The following is a 14,283-nucleotide window of genomic DNA, read 5'->3' on the forward strand; positions in this document are numbered from 1 at the left end:
TGAAGTATTGTTGCTTTCCATGAAAGCTGTGTGTTTGTTTATGGTGTGCTATAGCTTTAAGAGCTGCTGGCCATAGCCCATCCCAGAGAGGATGGACCCATTAGGCTGATGAACAGAAAGACAGAGAGAGAGAGGGAGAGAGGGAGAAGGAGAGAGAGAGAGAGGGGTTATACAGTCAAAAGGACAACAACAGTGAGAGAAGTAAAGAAAGGAATTCCATTTGAATTAAAGGAGTTTGACGAGTAGAAAGGAAACAGCAAAGGATAAAGAAAAGGACACTCAAGGGGCTGTAACAGTGAAAGGAGATAGAGAGACACTGAGAGAGAGAGAGAGAGAGAGAGGACAGGAAGCAGCTATCTCTCCATCTCTTACATGATGTTGTAGGCGTCTATGGGTCTGTCAGTCAATCAGGACGACAGGCGGACACACTCACCCGCCGGCTCTCTGTCTCCTGCACGCGCTCACACTGATGACTTTGCTGTGTGTGTGTCTACAGATGGCAAACCTTGTGACATCGCTGTGCTGTGTAGTTCTGGCCGCGGTGGTGGTAGCCTACGCTCAGAGACGCAGTCAGCTTGGTGAGTATGCATTTCATCTTCTTCTTCTTCTTCTTCTTCTTCTTCATTACGCTGTACCTCTTCTCTGCTGAGGCCTACTCTGCTTCTTCTTCTGGTTTTATCTTGTCTGGTCAGCCCTTGTGGGCTCTTCTCTATTCTCAAAAAGTAAATATGGTTTGACTCTTCTCTTCTCTTCCTCTCAACTTTCCTGTACTCCCCTCTGTTCTTCTTTGCTGCTCTCTAATGAATTATTTTTGCTGTCCTCTCTTCTAGTCTTGCTGCACTACTCTGTTTGGTGCTACTTTGGAAACTTTTATGATATGTGGCTGTCAACGCATACTGAATTGACAAAGCCAGTGATCTTCCTTTTTTTGTTGCATAAACTTGATTCTATGCTGCTTGAGGTGCTGTTAAAAAGTCCTAAACTTTTATTGTGATGACCACTTGTGCTGGGTAAGATTTACTATGCGTTTCTGGATGTTAGCTGTGTCATTTGGCCAATTTCAGCGACTTTAGCCGGCTACTCGCTGTGAGGTCAAAGGTGCAGCCGAAAAGTGGAAATGTACCTGTGAGAAAGCTCACTGTAGGTGGAGTTCACTTTTCCCTCACTCACTCACAAACAGAGAAGCAATAGCTGACCTAATCAGCTCACGGTGTCTCACTGCATGGTGCTAATACTTTGGCCACATTACCAAGGCTACCTCCCTAACAAATAAGGGTTCAACAAAGAAGCCAGTCAGGTCAACTGATGATCATGAGCATGTTTCAAATGATTTGTCTACTGAGATTTTGAGGGAGAAAAGAGGAGCTGAATGCAGTGACTTCTCTGAGAGTTCACACAAGATGCATGACCATAAATTAGACCGTGTGTAAATGGTGTGTGTGTGTGTGTGTGTGTGTGTGTGTGTGTGTGTTTAACAGGGGGAGTCAATTTGTCACTTGACTTTTAGTGAAGAATGGCCTTGGCTTATTAGCCAATGAGGTTGGCCTGTTTAAGTCAGCTGACCCAAAGAAAGAGTCTAAGGAAGTCAATAAGTCCCCAGTGACGCACATCACTATGTCACGAGGGTCACACACACACACACACACACACACACACACACACACACAGAGCAGAAATGTCTTAGGAAATAGGAATGTTGTCTTTGGAGATTAGGTGAAAGCAGCAGAGAAGGTAAGTGAAACAGGGAGATGGAAAGAAAAACAAAAAAGGAGATGTGGATGAAGACTGGAAGAAATTGAGAAAGATGTAGAGAAACGATGGAAGGCAAACGGAAACAGACAGATTGAGAGTGAAAGTCAGGAGGAATAACAATTGATGTTTGATGGGAAAGCGTGCAGGATAAAGCCCTGAGAAAATAAGAGCTGTGCCCCAAACAGTTCTGTATGTGTGTAAGATGGAAACCCTACTTTTGCTTTAAACAGCGTCCTCAAATAATCATGAATTTACTTCAGTATAGCAGCTATTCTCTATGATGGGATTTGATGTCCCTTATTTTGTTTTAATACAACTTATTTCTTTTAAAAACAGACCATTGAAAATCAAGTTAAACTTGTTACAACAAACGGACGTCGCTGTATGTATTTTCAAGACTTTATTCAGTATAATCTTTTTTGTACTGATCAATCCTTATCTGTTTTTATTTCTTGTGCTGTTCAGGAAAGCAGAAAGAAAGTGAGGTGGAGGTGAGAGAAAAAGGTGAAAGGGGCACACGTAAGGGAATAACAGACATGGATAGAGGGAGCAGTGAATAACATGAATAGAGCAGAAAGAGAGCTGTCACTTCTGTCTTGGAATTGTGTGTGCGTCTGTGTGTGTGTGCACACTATAGTGTAGTTGTCACTGTCTATCACTTGCTTTTGTTTTCCGTGCTACATAGAATCAGCTGCCCCATGCATGTGCACATACACATAACAAGAATTCACATACCGATACACACTTATGAATACTGTGTGGCACGCGAATGCCAATATATGTCAAGACATCATAACACACATGTATAACCATATTACAGCAATAGTATTACTTGTACGTACATTTGCCCAGTCTTATGCGTGCACACATACTCACCTATATACACACCCTTATACTCACACAGAGACACACATACATCTGTCTGTCTTGGAAAGTGCCTTGTTTCTCTGACAAATTGCTAGCCAGTTTGATTGACAGGATTCCCTGGGGTATGCCCCACTTGATAGAGAGCGTGTAACACACACACACACACACACACACACACACACACACACACACACACACACACATACAAACATAGTCAGACAAGAGTTCATCCCCCTTCTATCCCTCTGCACTGTCTCAGTTTGTATAAAATGCACATACAGAGGAAGACACACACTGTCTTTGTGTGTACTAGTGTGTGTGTGTGTGTGTGTGTGTGTGTGAGACACGGAGTGAATAGGAAATCCATTTGAGATTTCATAATTAATGACAGCAGAGCATTGCCGAACAAAGACGACGAGAAACACTGATAGAAAACATCCACAGACTGAGTCAAACAAATAGATACAAGCCCCACATAAGCAGAAGCCAATGCTGCCTGGAAGGAGGAGAGATGGAAAGTGAAAGAGAACCAGGGAAGGGAGAGAAAGACACAGAGACATGACAGAAAAACAGACAGGGAATGATACAGGGTGCAGCACGATGAGACGGAGAAACAGAGGAGCAAACATGGAAAGAGGTCATCAGTAGAAAACAGAGAGAGAGAGTTGATTGATATTAGGAAAGCTGTTATCCCTTTTGTGTTGGCCATAGTCCATGCGTAACATTTAATCTTTTCAAAGTGCATATTGAGCTAAGGATAGCCCAGGGCTAAGAATAGTGTGCCCATAGCAGAGGGGTTTTTCCACTGCATTTAGCCCCAGGCTAATCCTGGCACATTCCAAGTGGGCTAACCCCAACATTAGCCTTGGGCTTGCTGGCCCTGCTGCAGAGTGTTTGCCCTGGGTTTGCGGTGCTAACCCTGTGCTAACTTTTCACACTGACACCTTTTAGTCCTGTTTTTAGTCAATTTTCAAACTTTGGGCCAACAAGCCCTCAGCTAAAGTTGGGGTTGTAGGCTTTTCATACAGCATATTCTTAGCCCTTGGCTAACTTAGCCCCTTAGTTTAGTCGATTTTCAGGGGATAACCCTGCAAACTTGGGTCTGACCCTGCATCAAGCCCTAGGCTAAAGTCACCATTAGCCCACTTGGATTATGCCTTAGCTTGGAGCTAAACGTGAATAAATTATGCAATAATAAACGTTATTGTGATGAGACTAAAGATTATCTCGAAGCATTTTTGTTGCAGCTGATACTCTTTGTCCAAACAATGTGTGAACATAAGGCTCAGGAAAATAAACATGTCAAAAAGAAAGAAGTTTTACCTCTTCTTCAAATTTGATTCTTATACTGGAACAGTTTATACTATTAGTTTGTTTTTCCTTTAAAACCAAAAGTAGAGGGACCTTTTTTCCAATACTGAGGAAAGTTCATTGATTGTGCCATTTCCATTCAGCTTTTGTAATGTGATTCATGTTGACTCAAATGAAAAACTCTGAGATGGCAGCCCTAGCAACAGAAATGACAGTCCCTTAATGAAACGTCACTTGAAACAACAGAGGAAAAAGAAAATAATTGAAAGCCGTAAACCCATAGAGAGAAAGGGGGTGAGACTCAGAGGTCATGCCAATTAAGCTTCCTTGAATGTAAATTTGATTTTTGATTGCCAGTGAAAAATAGACGTTGAGACGGTTAGAGGGGGACGGGAAAGATATTGTGTAGGTGAAAAAGACACAAGACAGATATGGGTAAAGACATGAGAGAATACAGAACAGATGAAGAGACGAGAGTGAGAGCGTGGGAGACATGGAGTCAGAGAGGGGCAATGCTGATAACAGTCAGTTATTCAGACAGTTTTTCACGGTACATTACTTACACACATATACACACATAATCTCTGCTGTCCACATGAAGACGTAAGTATAAACTTAAATGTTAACATCGCCAATAGCAAAAAGTGCAACTCTCAACATGAATTTCCTGCAATATTTACAGCTGTTAGCATCTGTGTTAACTGTGAAGTATTTCGCTGCTGTCCGTCAGCAAGACACTGAATGTCAACTAGTGCCAGACAGGCTGTGTTGCTCTGCTGACCCTGAGCTCTGAACCTCCCTGTGGTCGAGGAGGAGGAGGAGGCAGAGAGAAAAATCCCTTCAAGGATCAATAACATCCTTTTTATTTATAAGAATTCGATAGAAAGCAGATTGCCCTGCCAGAAGAACAAAAGTTCATGAAAAAGATGTTTTTAATGCAAGCACATTAGCCTGTGCAAACGCAAATCTTATTGCGGTCCTCAAAGCAATGATGTAAAAACACAATAAAACTTACTTTTACTTACGTCTTACTTCTGATGGCTGAATAAAAATTCCACATCTGTTGCTTCAAAGCAGTCCATCCATCCATCCATCCGTCTCTCCGTTTTCCTCCTCCAGCATGCATTGGGCAGGAGGTGGTCTATATCCCTTTATCACAGGGTAACAAATATAGACAAATCAACAGGAAACCAAGACCTCTGAAGTACATTTGCACTAACGGCCCATTGTAAATCCTGTCTTTTGATGACTCACCAACAGGTACACATTACTCACACCTGCTCTTGATGTCTCTGTTTCTTCCAGATTATTCTGTACCAGAGACGATACAATCACTCACAGTTCATACAAAGTGAATCCTCTCATGCATTGAGAACCTGAAGATTGATCACGTACATGGTCAAAATGAGCCTTATTTTCTTTCGCTATTTGTCTTAATCTCATTCTGTCTCTCTCGGCATCTTTACTTGTCTCTCTCTGTTTATCCTGATTTCTTGTTTATCCTTCTCTCTGTGCTTTCTCCCTGTCTCACTTTAATCCCAAGATATACCAGAAAGTCCTAACTAAAGCAATATCATGTCATTAAAAAGGTGCCTTACACCCACTAACACCTAACACCCACAGTAAATACTAAGAACAGGCACAGCCCGAATACCAATGAGAAAAGTACAAGAGCATTCAGTAGTGGAGTACAACAAAAGAAATAAAGGAAATTAAACACAGAATGAGGAAAATATGGTGCAATTGAGATAGTTTACTTTGAGTTTGAGTGAATTTAGTGTTTTATGACAGCAACAGTGCAGCTACATCTGCTCCCCCCACCACCGTCTCTGCCTTGTAATGTGTGTGTGTGTGTGTGTGTGTGTGTGTGTGTGTGTGTGTGTGTGTGGTGACATCATGTTGACTGAGAGAGCATGTTATTTATGGGCGTCCATATCCTGATTGAGCGACAAATGCTTCCACTCATAATCATTCCCTCCATCTCTCGCTCTCTCTCTCTCTCTCTGCCTCCCTCTGTGTCTCTATGCCTCTCCATTTCCCCTCCGTCCTCCTCTCTCGCTCACTCAGTACTTTGTCCTCTTCCTCCACTTCACTCTCCACCTCTTCCACACTCGTCACCCTCTCACTTTTCCTTCATATCTGCCGTCCGTCTCTTCTTTCCTTGTAATTTCTTTCCCTTACCTCCTCTCTCTGGATCTTTTCCCCCTTCAACCCGTTCCTGTCTCCATCTCTTCCTCTCCCCTCTCTCAATCCATCACCCAAGTGGTCAACAGCAGATTTATCTCCCATGACATCACTTGCCGCTGACACTACACCACCGTCACTAAGTGTTTTTATGTGTTTCATCTCAGCCCTTTGCTGAGCTTCTTTACCTCGTGGACAGAGGGGCGAGAAGGGAAGACAGACAGAGATCAGGAAACAGAACGGCGGAGGGAAAGGGAGCAAATGAGAGACAGCAAGAGAGTAGGAGGTTAACTCTCACACTAATTCCATGGTATTACAGCTGTCAAAGCTGTATTTATTTCTTGAGCATTCGACACGTGCCGCTATGACTTCCCAACATGCCTGGGCGTACGCTTTGCTACACTGCAGCCTTATTTATCCACACCCTTGTGAATGGACCACGTTAAATATTCAAATTAAAGTAATTCTTGCGATGTTTTTAACCCTCCCATTATGCCATACAGCCAACTTTAATCTAATTCATATGCATGTGCAGATGCTCATACAGGCGGGTGTAATTAGCATTAATAGCTACAGCACTCCAAAAGCAAGATGGAAAATACACAGTATTTAGTATAACTGTATAATTGGATAAACTATTATGTAATATGTCTATTTATGGGATAAGCATTGTACCTTTTCATTTATCTTTACATGTTAGTGATGTAAGTTTCAGTCTTTTCTGTAGTTCACAGTCTAAATGCAAATATAGGATGTCATGTAGGGATGGAAAGTACTATAATTGCAGATACTCTCTTATTGTAATTATGTTGCTTTATTATGTGCTTTCTCCTAAGTGGAGTTTTTAAGTATTGCAATTGCAAATGGAACTATTGCAAAGTGGCCTTCCATTCTGCTCTGGATGGAACAAAAGAGATGCAAAGAAATATAACATGACCATGTGTACTCACAAGGCCTAACGATCCTTAATTATAGAGTATGAAAAGTAAATGCAAGTAAGACAAAGTCGTGAGACATGTTGGACTGTAAACCCCCCCCGACAGAATTCACAGCACGCTCCCCAAACTAAAAGTTCTTATGATGAAAGCACTTGAAATATCAGCTGCTGTTGGTGAGATGTGTACCTCTCCACTTTTAGAAGTACAAAAGACAAATCTAGACAACTAAATGTAATCAATTATTCACGGGATTTAACTGCGCTCTGATGTGTCATCAGAGAAAACAGACAGCTGCTGTAAGTAAATAAGCACAAAGATTGATTTCTGTGTGTAGCGCGTGTGTTTGTATGTCTTGTACGTGTAATCCATGTACGTGCCGACGGGAACCTTGATCGCACTCATTATCCTGAGTAGCACTCAGTGTAATCAGTGTTCCCTGTTTGGCACGCTGTTTGTATTAAAGTCAAGATGGAGCTCAAGCAATTGATTGACTGACTGGATTGGCAGATGGATTACAGTCAGACTGACTGGATGACTGGCAGGGAGGCGAAGTAAAGCAATCCCATTCAGCCATGGCTTTGAAATGCAAGAAAAAAAGGAAAACACGTCTTTTTTTTGCCCAAAAGAAGCAAAAACAAAATAAGAAGCACAAACCCACCATAATAATATCACTTCTAAAGTGAAAGCAAAAACAATCTAATTTATATAACATAGAATAGTGTACAGATACACAAATAGAAAAGTTACTGAGTACTTTTGGCACATAGTGTTTACCCTTTTGACCTGGGTCTTAGTAGCTATAATTGAATATGCTGTATTTTTAAGTAACTGTATGTAAGTGTGATCACTCGCTAAATTAATACCATTATGGAAACCAATGCAACCCCAAACCCCCCTTTGTCTTGCCCTTAATACCCCTGGCTAGTTAATTCACCAGCTGACTGGCTGTTGAGATGGTTGGCTGGCTTGATGGCTGACAAACTGTTTAGTCAACTGATTGGCTGACAATTTTTTTGTTGGTTAGCACAACGTAACAGTGCTGCATCCCGTCTGGAGGACCTGCAGGCAGGCAGATTGAAGACCGAGAGGCTACTTGGCCTGATTCTGATTGCAGAGACACTGAGAAGATGCAGCAGCTGATATAGTGGTTAATTGACACTGATATTATTATTGTCATGTTGTTGCCTTTTGATTGGCTGGCTAGATTACAGTACTGGATGTTTAACTAAAGAGTGGTTGGACTAGAGGTATTTTGAAGAGGGAAAAAATAATGATAATTTCTATCTGTTTGAGTGCTAGTGCAATACACAGAAAGTGGCATGTGGTGGAGAAAGGGGGAAGGAGAAGATAATAGATGTAATAATAAATGATAGAGAGAGAAAGAGAGACTTGGAGCTTTATCAAGAGAAGAGAAAGGGAAACAGAGTTTCAAAAATATGGATATTTTATCAACCTGAAACTTGATACAAAACGGAACTGGCTATCGAAACATCATAAGGATGCCCCCTTCTACACACACATACACATCAGCCTGTATTGTCTCTCTGAAATGTTCGTCATACGTCATGAATTCGAGTGAGAGACAAAAGACAAAATGTGACATATGAGAAAACAAACATCCATGGAATCCATTATTGTTTAGTAGTGAATGGTCTCTAATTGGCCCAGTATAGACGCAGGGTTCCCGACTGTCTGATAACATCTGTCTGGTAATGGACCATTTCCAACCAATCACAGTCCTTTATGCTAAGATATGGAATCTCAGAATCTCACTGTCTGAGCCGGAGCGTCAGCGTGTGCTTACGCGGTGAGTGTGTGTATATATATATATATATATATATGTGTGTGTGTGTGTGTGTATGTATGTGTATGTCCTGTCCAGCTCCTTTAACTCATTATATTTAAGTTTTTTCCCAGTAAAGCTTTGATCAAGGTTCTCTCTCTGATGGCTCCCTCCTAAAAGTGTGAAGCAGTTAAAAACATTGTACATTCACATTTAAATTTCAGTTTCTCAAAACCTTTAAATAAGCATTGAAGGTGAATAATAATAACACATTTTGATCTGTAACTTCTTAACAAAATATACAAGGTGATACCCAAAAATCTCCCTCAACTACAGGGATATTAGTTTATTGAGCACTGTCTACTATGTCCGTGGGCAAGACAACCAAAGCAACAGTTGTGTGTGACTAACCCTGACCTCTGACTTCCCTCTGTTGCAACAAACAGATACTCATCAGCCCCTCAAAGGCCAAGAGAATGCAGGAACTAGATCCCACACAAAATCCTTCTTATATTGGCCCTCCAAAATTGAAAAGGAGCATGGCATGGGAGAACACAAGAACACAAATGATCAACAACAAGTTTTATTCGCTCTGTCTTCCTACTGCCCGCTACACGACTGTCTCTGTTTTTCATCATCTCTCTGTCCTCCTACCTCGCCACCTCTCTTACAGTCGCTTTCCTTGACAACCAACGGACCAAAGCAACTCCCTGAAAATGGAAGTCGCAGAGTTCCTTTTTTCCTCTGTCCTTTTCTCCGTCTCTCTCCCTGCCCGCGCATCTGTCTTTCAAACGCACCCTTAAGATGAAAGTGGAGGCAGGACGCGCAGGTGAAACTGCTCTTGAGCAGCATTGTACTGCGTCAGCCAGCGTGTACACTCTCGCATTGGCTTGTGGAATTCATTAAGAGAACCAAATGATATGAGTGTGTGTGTGTGTGTGTATTTTGCCTAATGTGAGTCATTAATGGAAGTGTATTCTAATGAGGCTTACAGCAGGTCAGAGCCAGCCAGTGTTTAATGACAAATAAATAGTGAACAGAGTGCTGCGACAGCTTTAGGGTCAGACAGCATTTAGTATTTTGGAGATGGAACAATACATTTTGTTTCTGAGAGTTTTAGTCTCATGAACACACACACACACACGTGTACCAAGATACACATGTACACGTATGCAGCTCCTTAAACATACAGCAGTGCTTCAGTTAGCTACATTATGTGTGTGTGTGTGTGTGTGTCTGTTTCTCCACCTATTAAGTGGATTCTGAGGTTAGCTCCTTATAATCCCATCAGGAATTTTTCAACCACCTCTTTACTGACCTGACTCCATATTGTGTGTGTGTGTGTGTGTGGGTTATCACACATGTGACTCCCCACCATACAGGTGTTTCTATTCCTGCTGCATCTTCTAGAAGTGTCAGTGTTTGTGGGAGAGATTCACTGAATATGAACATTTGTCTGAATGAGTGTGCATGTATGTGTGCGAGTGTGTGGTTCAGTGACCTTTTCCATGTGGCTGTCGTAATGCCCTGATTAACTTTCCACTACCCTGTTGTGCAGCTAATGAGTGTACGTGTGTGTGTCTGCTTGTTTGCATCCGTGTGTGAGCATAATAGTAGAACAGGGAAATGAAAGTAGAAGTAGAGGTAAATATTTGGGGGGATTAGGAATTTTAAGTTTCAAGTTATTAACCTTACTTTGGAGCAGGCGGTAGTTCTAACTTGCTGTGATTGGCTCTAAGGCTTTCAATGTATTTCCAATTACTGCACCATGGAAATAGAAAGCTCAGCACTTTTGCTTCCCACACTGTATATCACGCTGTGTGAAAGGCCTGCTGAATATACACAGTGATACATTTTACGAAGGTTTATTTATACTTAATTTATTGTTTTGCTGCTTGCTTTCACAGTGCAGTTAATCTTAAAGGTAATGTGGTAGCTCAATTTTTTTAATGTAAAAAGACACTTCAGAGAAACTCTTTAATTTTGTAAATGATGAAAAGAAAGATTTATTCTTGTTTATATAAGTCATTTTGGTGTTCTTTATGCGTCCTGCTGTATGACTACTGTCCCTTGTGTGATAGAGATGTGTAAAAAGGTAGTTTAAATAATCTAAAGTAGCTTTTTTTTGGTGGTACACTGGTATTTAAGAGAGGCTGCTAAGGCAGAGTCGATATTGGAAACAAAAGAGCCGCCTGCACTTTCAAAGAAATCAACTTGACAAATCAATTTATTTTTGTCATTAAAAAAGGCATTTCATTTGTAGATGAACAGAATGTCCCCTCAACTGAATTGAGTGACCATTTGCGAGATAGATTTTCTGTTTCCAGAGCCATTTTGTTGATTCCAACCCATTAAATCTCAAGTTGTGTTTTCTCGTGCCATTAAAATCACTGAGCCCCCACTAGTTCCCCCGATTCTTCCTGATAGACTGTTCAATAAGTTAATGTTGCCAGGAAGCTAATGTAATTCCAGCCAGTATGAGCAGAGTTTTTGGCTAATGTTGCTCTGCAATAAAACTTTGTTCCAAGACATTGGAACTGAATCACCAGAGGCTTAAAAGGGGTCTCGGACCCCTCAATGGTGCAACACTTCTAAATATACACATTTAATTTGATCGATTGTGAACAGAAAGGCCTCAGTGTGATGCATTTTAGGGAGAAAGTAGAAGAGTGGCAGGGGGAAAAGATTGCCATTTATCACATTGAACTTCAGTCTCATTTAATTCAGCTCAACTTTATTGTCATTCCTCTCAACTTAAGTCACTCCGCTTAACTCAAGTGCACCGAGAAACAAGAAAAAAACTACGCAATGATGCAAGTGAGAGTGTAATGAAAACTAGAATGAAAATAAATGACATGAAACTAGAAAAGAAGACAAAACAATGAGACCTAATATCAACAACAGTGTGGAAGGAAGTGGTGCATATGATTCAATAATAACAGTAACACCACCTCCAGGATGTAGCTATCAAGGGGCTGGTGAATATATACAATATATATGTTGCGTTTAATCCAAACAATACTTGTCAAAGGTAAGTTAATCAAAAATAAATCGGTCTTGAAATACAAAGTGATGACACACTGCTTCAGTGTATCGTGATGGGAATATATCAAATGGAGCAGATAACTGGGTGTATAACAGATTAAGGCCTGGGGAACAAAAGTCCTATTAAGAAGAGGGACATTGCCTCCTGTAGTCTGGGGTCCTTACACAGTACAATATCCTCCAACCAAAATGTAGCATTTCTGTCCCTTCGAGGTAGGACACATGACTTTCAGCAAGGCAGTCAAATCCTAACTGGTCCCATCTTGGGATGGCAGCATCAGTCTGTTAAAGAAATTAATTAAATATAAAACATAAAACAACGAAAAGAAATATTACTTGGAGTGGATTCTGTCTTAGATTGCTTTGAGGGCTTGTTTTCAGTCTGGAAGATATATTTTTTTATTTCTTTGCGCATTCTGAAATAAACAAAGGCTTGTCTTGTGCTGTCACTTGGCGCTTGTGTCTCTGTCACTTTGTATTTCTTCAGAAAACTTTTTTGAAAAGAGAATTTCGAGGTATATGGCCGCGCTGTAAGCCAATACCTGTTCAGCAAAGATAGAAAGACGCATTGACTGAACTCAAAAAAAACCAAAAAACACTACAACATTTCTGAAAGAGCTGTTTGTCCTTGTAGAGGAGAGACCACAAAAGAGAGTAAAGCGGAGGAAAAGTGTGCATATTTGTGTGTATGTCCGTCTCTAAGAGTGTGTGCATACACGTGTGTTTGTGCATTTATTGCCAGTGACATTGTGCAAGGACAGTCCTATCTCTCTCTGAGTTGAAGTGTGATTTCCTCTGTAGGAATGGATACATACGGAAAGCCATTCGCTCCCCAAAACCCTCATACTCTATTGTCTAGGGACAATAGCCAACCTGCACTCCTTTCAAATTCAAATTCCCAAAGCTTTCTTGTCCATCATGCTGACAAAACATTGACTATAGCTGAGAGATATTGAAAGTCCACAAAGGCTTAAAGAACTGTGGCGGTTACAAGGAAGTCTTTCCTCTCATGGGAGAAAATATGCACATACATAAAACCACACCAATTTATACACATGCATACTCATTTTGCTTTCTAGAATTAGTGACTATATGAGCTTATGCATTGGGTATAATCCATTGGGGAGCCTTTGAGTTACTAGATGAGGAGTATTTGCTTTGCAGCTTTCTTGATGTGTTTGAGAATTTGTAGTGTTTGGAGGTCAGTCCAGCAGTAAAACAGAAATATTTTAGTTGTCCTGTAGTGCACTTGGGATGTTTTGTTAAAACATTTTTGTCTGCATATGCTGTAAGAGCGACATTTTTCATGATAAAAAGAAAACCCACAGTGTTTTGAGATAAAAAAAAAAGAAAAAGAAAACAAAAACAATCTCTGAGTTTTCAGTGAGTGTTTTTGCCTCAAGTTTTTGCAAGCGGCAGTGTGGCCTAATGGTTTGGGAGATTGTTCCATTGCTAATAGATAACTGGCTGGCTCTGTACAATAACCAAGTGCCCTTAAGCAAGAAACAGAAGCCCAGCCTGCTCCGTCATTGTCAGACATGCAGCTGAGGGGCTGCCTTGGGATACCGCATTGCATAATCCACCGGGACTAACAGGCCATTATGCAGTATAATGTCCTGTCATAGTCTAGGTGACCAGCCATGGGATTATGATGAGGTATCTCATTTAGACACCAGCAACTGGGAAATATCTTCTCCAGATAAAGTGCCAGGAGTTTCTTACCAAAGCAAAGTGTGTGGAGGTCAGTACAGCGTCAGGGCAGGGAGCACCTGCCGACCATCGGCCACCGAGCAGTTACTAATATACTGGATTACAGAAATCCTGATCATAATGATTTAAAGAATGAAAGTAAAAACAAACAAACAAATCAGGAAAACCTGGGGGAAGTAGGAACAAAAGGAGGTTCTGCCACCATCCCCTCCAGTCAACCCTCCCTCTCTTGAGTAGTATTGGCCAACTGTGCATCATCAGGCAGCACACATCTTGCAGCTCTCAACTCATCAGGAATACATAATTTTTTCTCTCCATTGCTCTCTCACAGCCAAGAGTTTGAGCTGCATAATGTTGGAGCAAGAAACAGCCTTTACTGTGTGGATTTTTTCTAAATCAGTTTGGGATAATTGTGACCATCCCTATGCACACACTTCTCCAACCACTTCTCCAACCACTTCTCCAACCACTTCCAAGCTGTCCCTTATTTACTTATTCTTTAATGAGAGAGTTCCTGATTTTAACCAATTTAACCACGTTTTGTTTTGTCAAAGTTTGTGTTTGGCTGCTTGTGTTTAGACAACATTGAACGTTTGAGAAGTTTTGCCTTCATTTTTAAATGAAAAAGGGGGGTTGTAGAAAAACAATGTTCAAACAATACACAAGCCTAGATACTGTAAGGGTCTATGTGGC

At 41.1% G+C, this 14,283-nt stretch overlaps 1 protein-coding gene across 1 annotated transcript in view; it reads left to right on the forward strand.

The window, feature by feature from the left end:
• The first annotated feature begins 496 nt into the window (after window positions 1-496).
• The window catches only part of cntfr (ciliary neurotrophic factor receptor), a 121,912-nt gene continuing 108,125 nt past the window's right edge, over window positions 497-14,283 (forward strand). Inside the window, exon 1 of the mRNA XM_070924759.1 lies at window positions 497-578. Coding sequence (XP_070780860.1) covers window positions 497-578 — 82 coding nt within the window. The remainder of the gene's footprint in view (window positions 579-14,283) is intronic.

The sequence above is a fragment of the Enoplosus armatus genome, chromosome 18, assembly GCF_043641665.1.
Source record: "Enoplosus armatus isolate fEnoArm2 chromosome 18, fEnoArm2.hap1, whole genome shotgun sequence".
Taxonomy (NCBI): Eukaryota; Metazoa; Chordata; class Actinopteri; order Centrarchiformes; family Enoplosidae; genus Enoplosus; species Enoplosus armatus.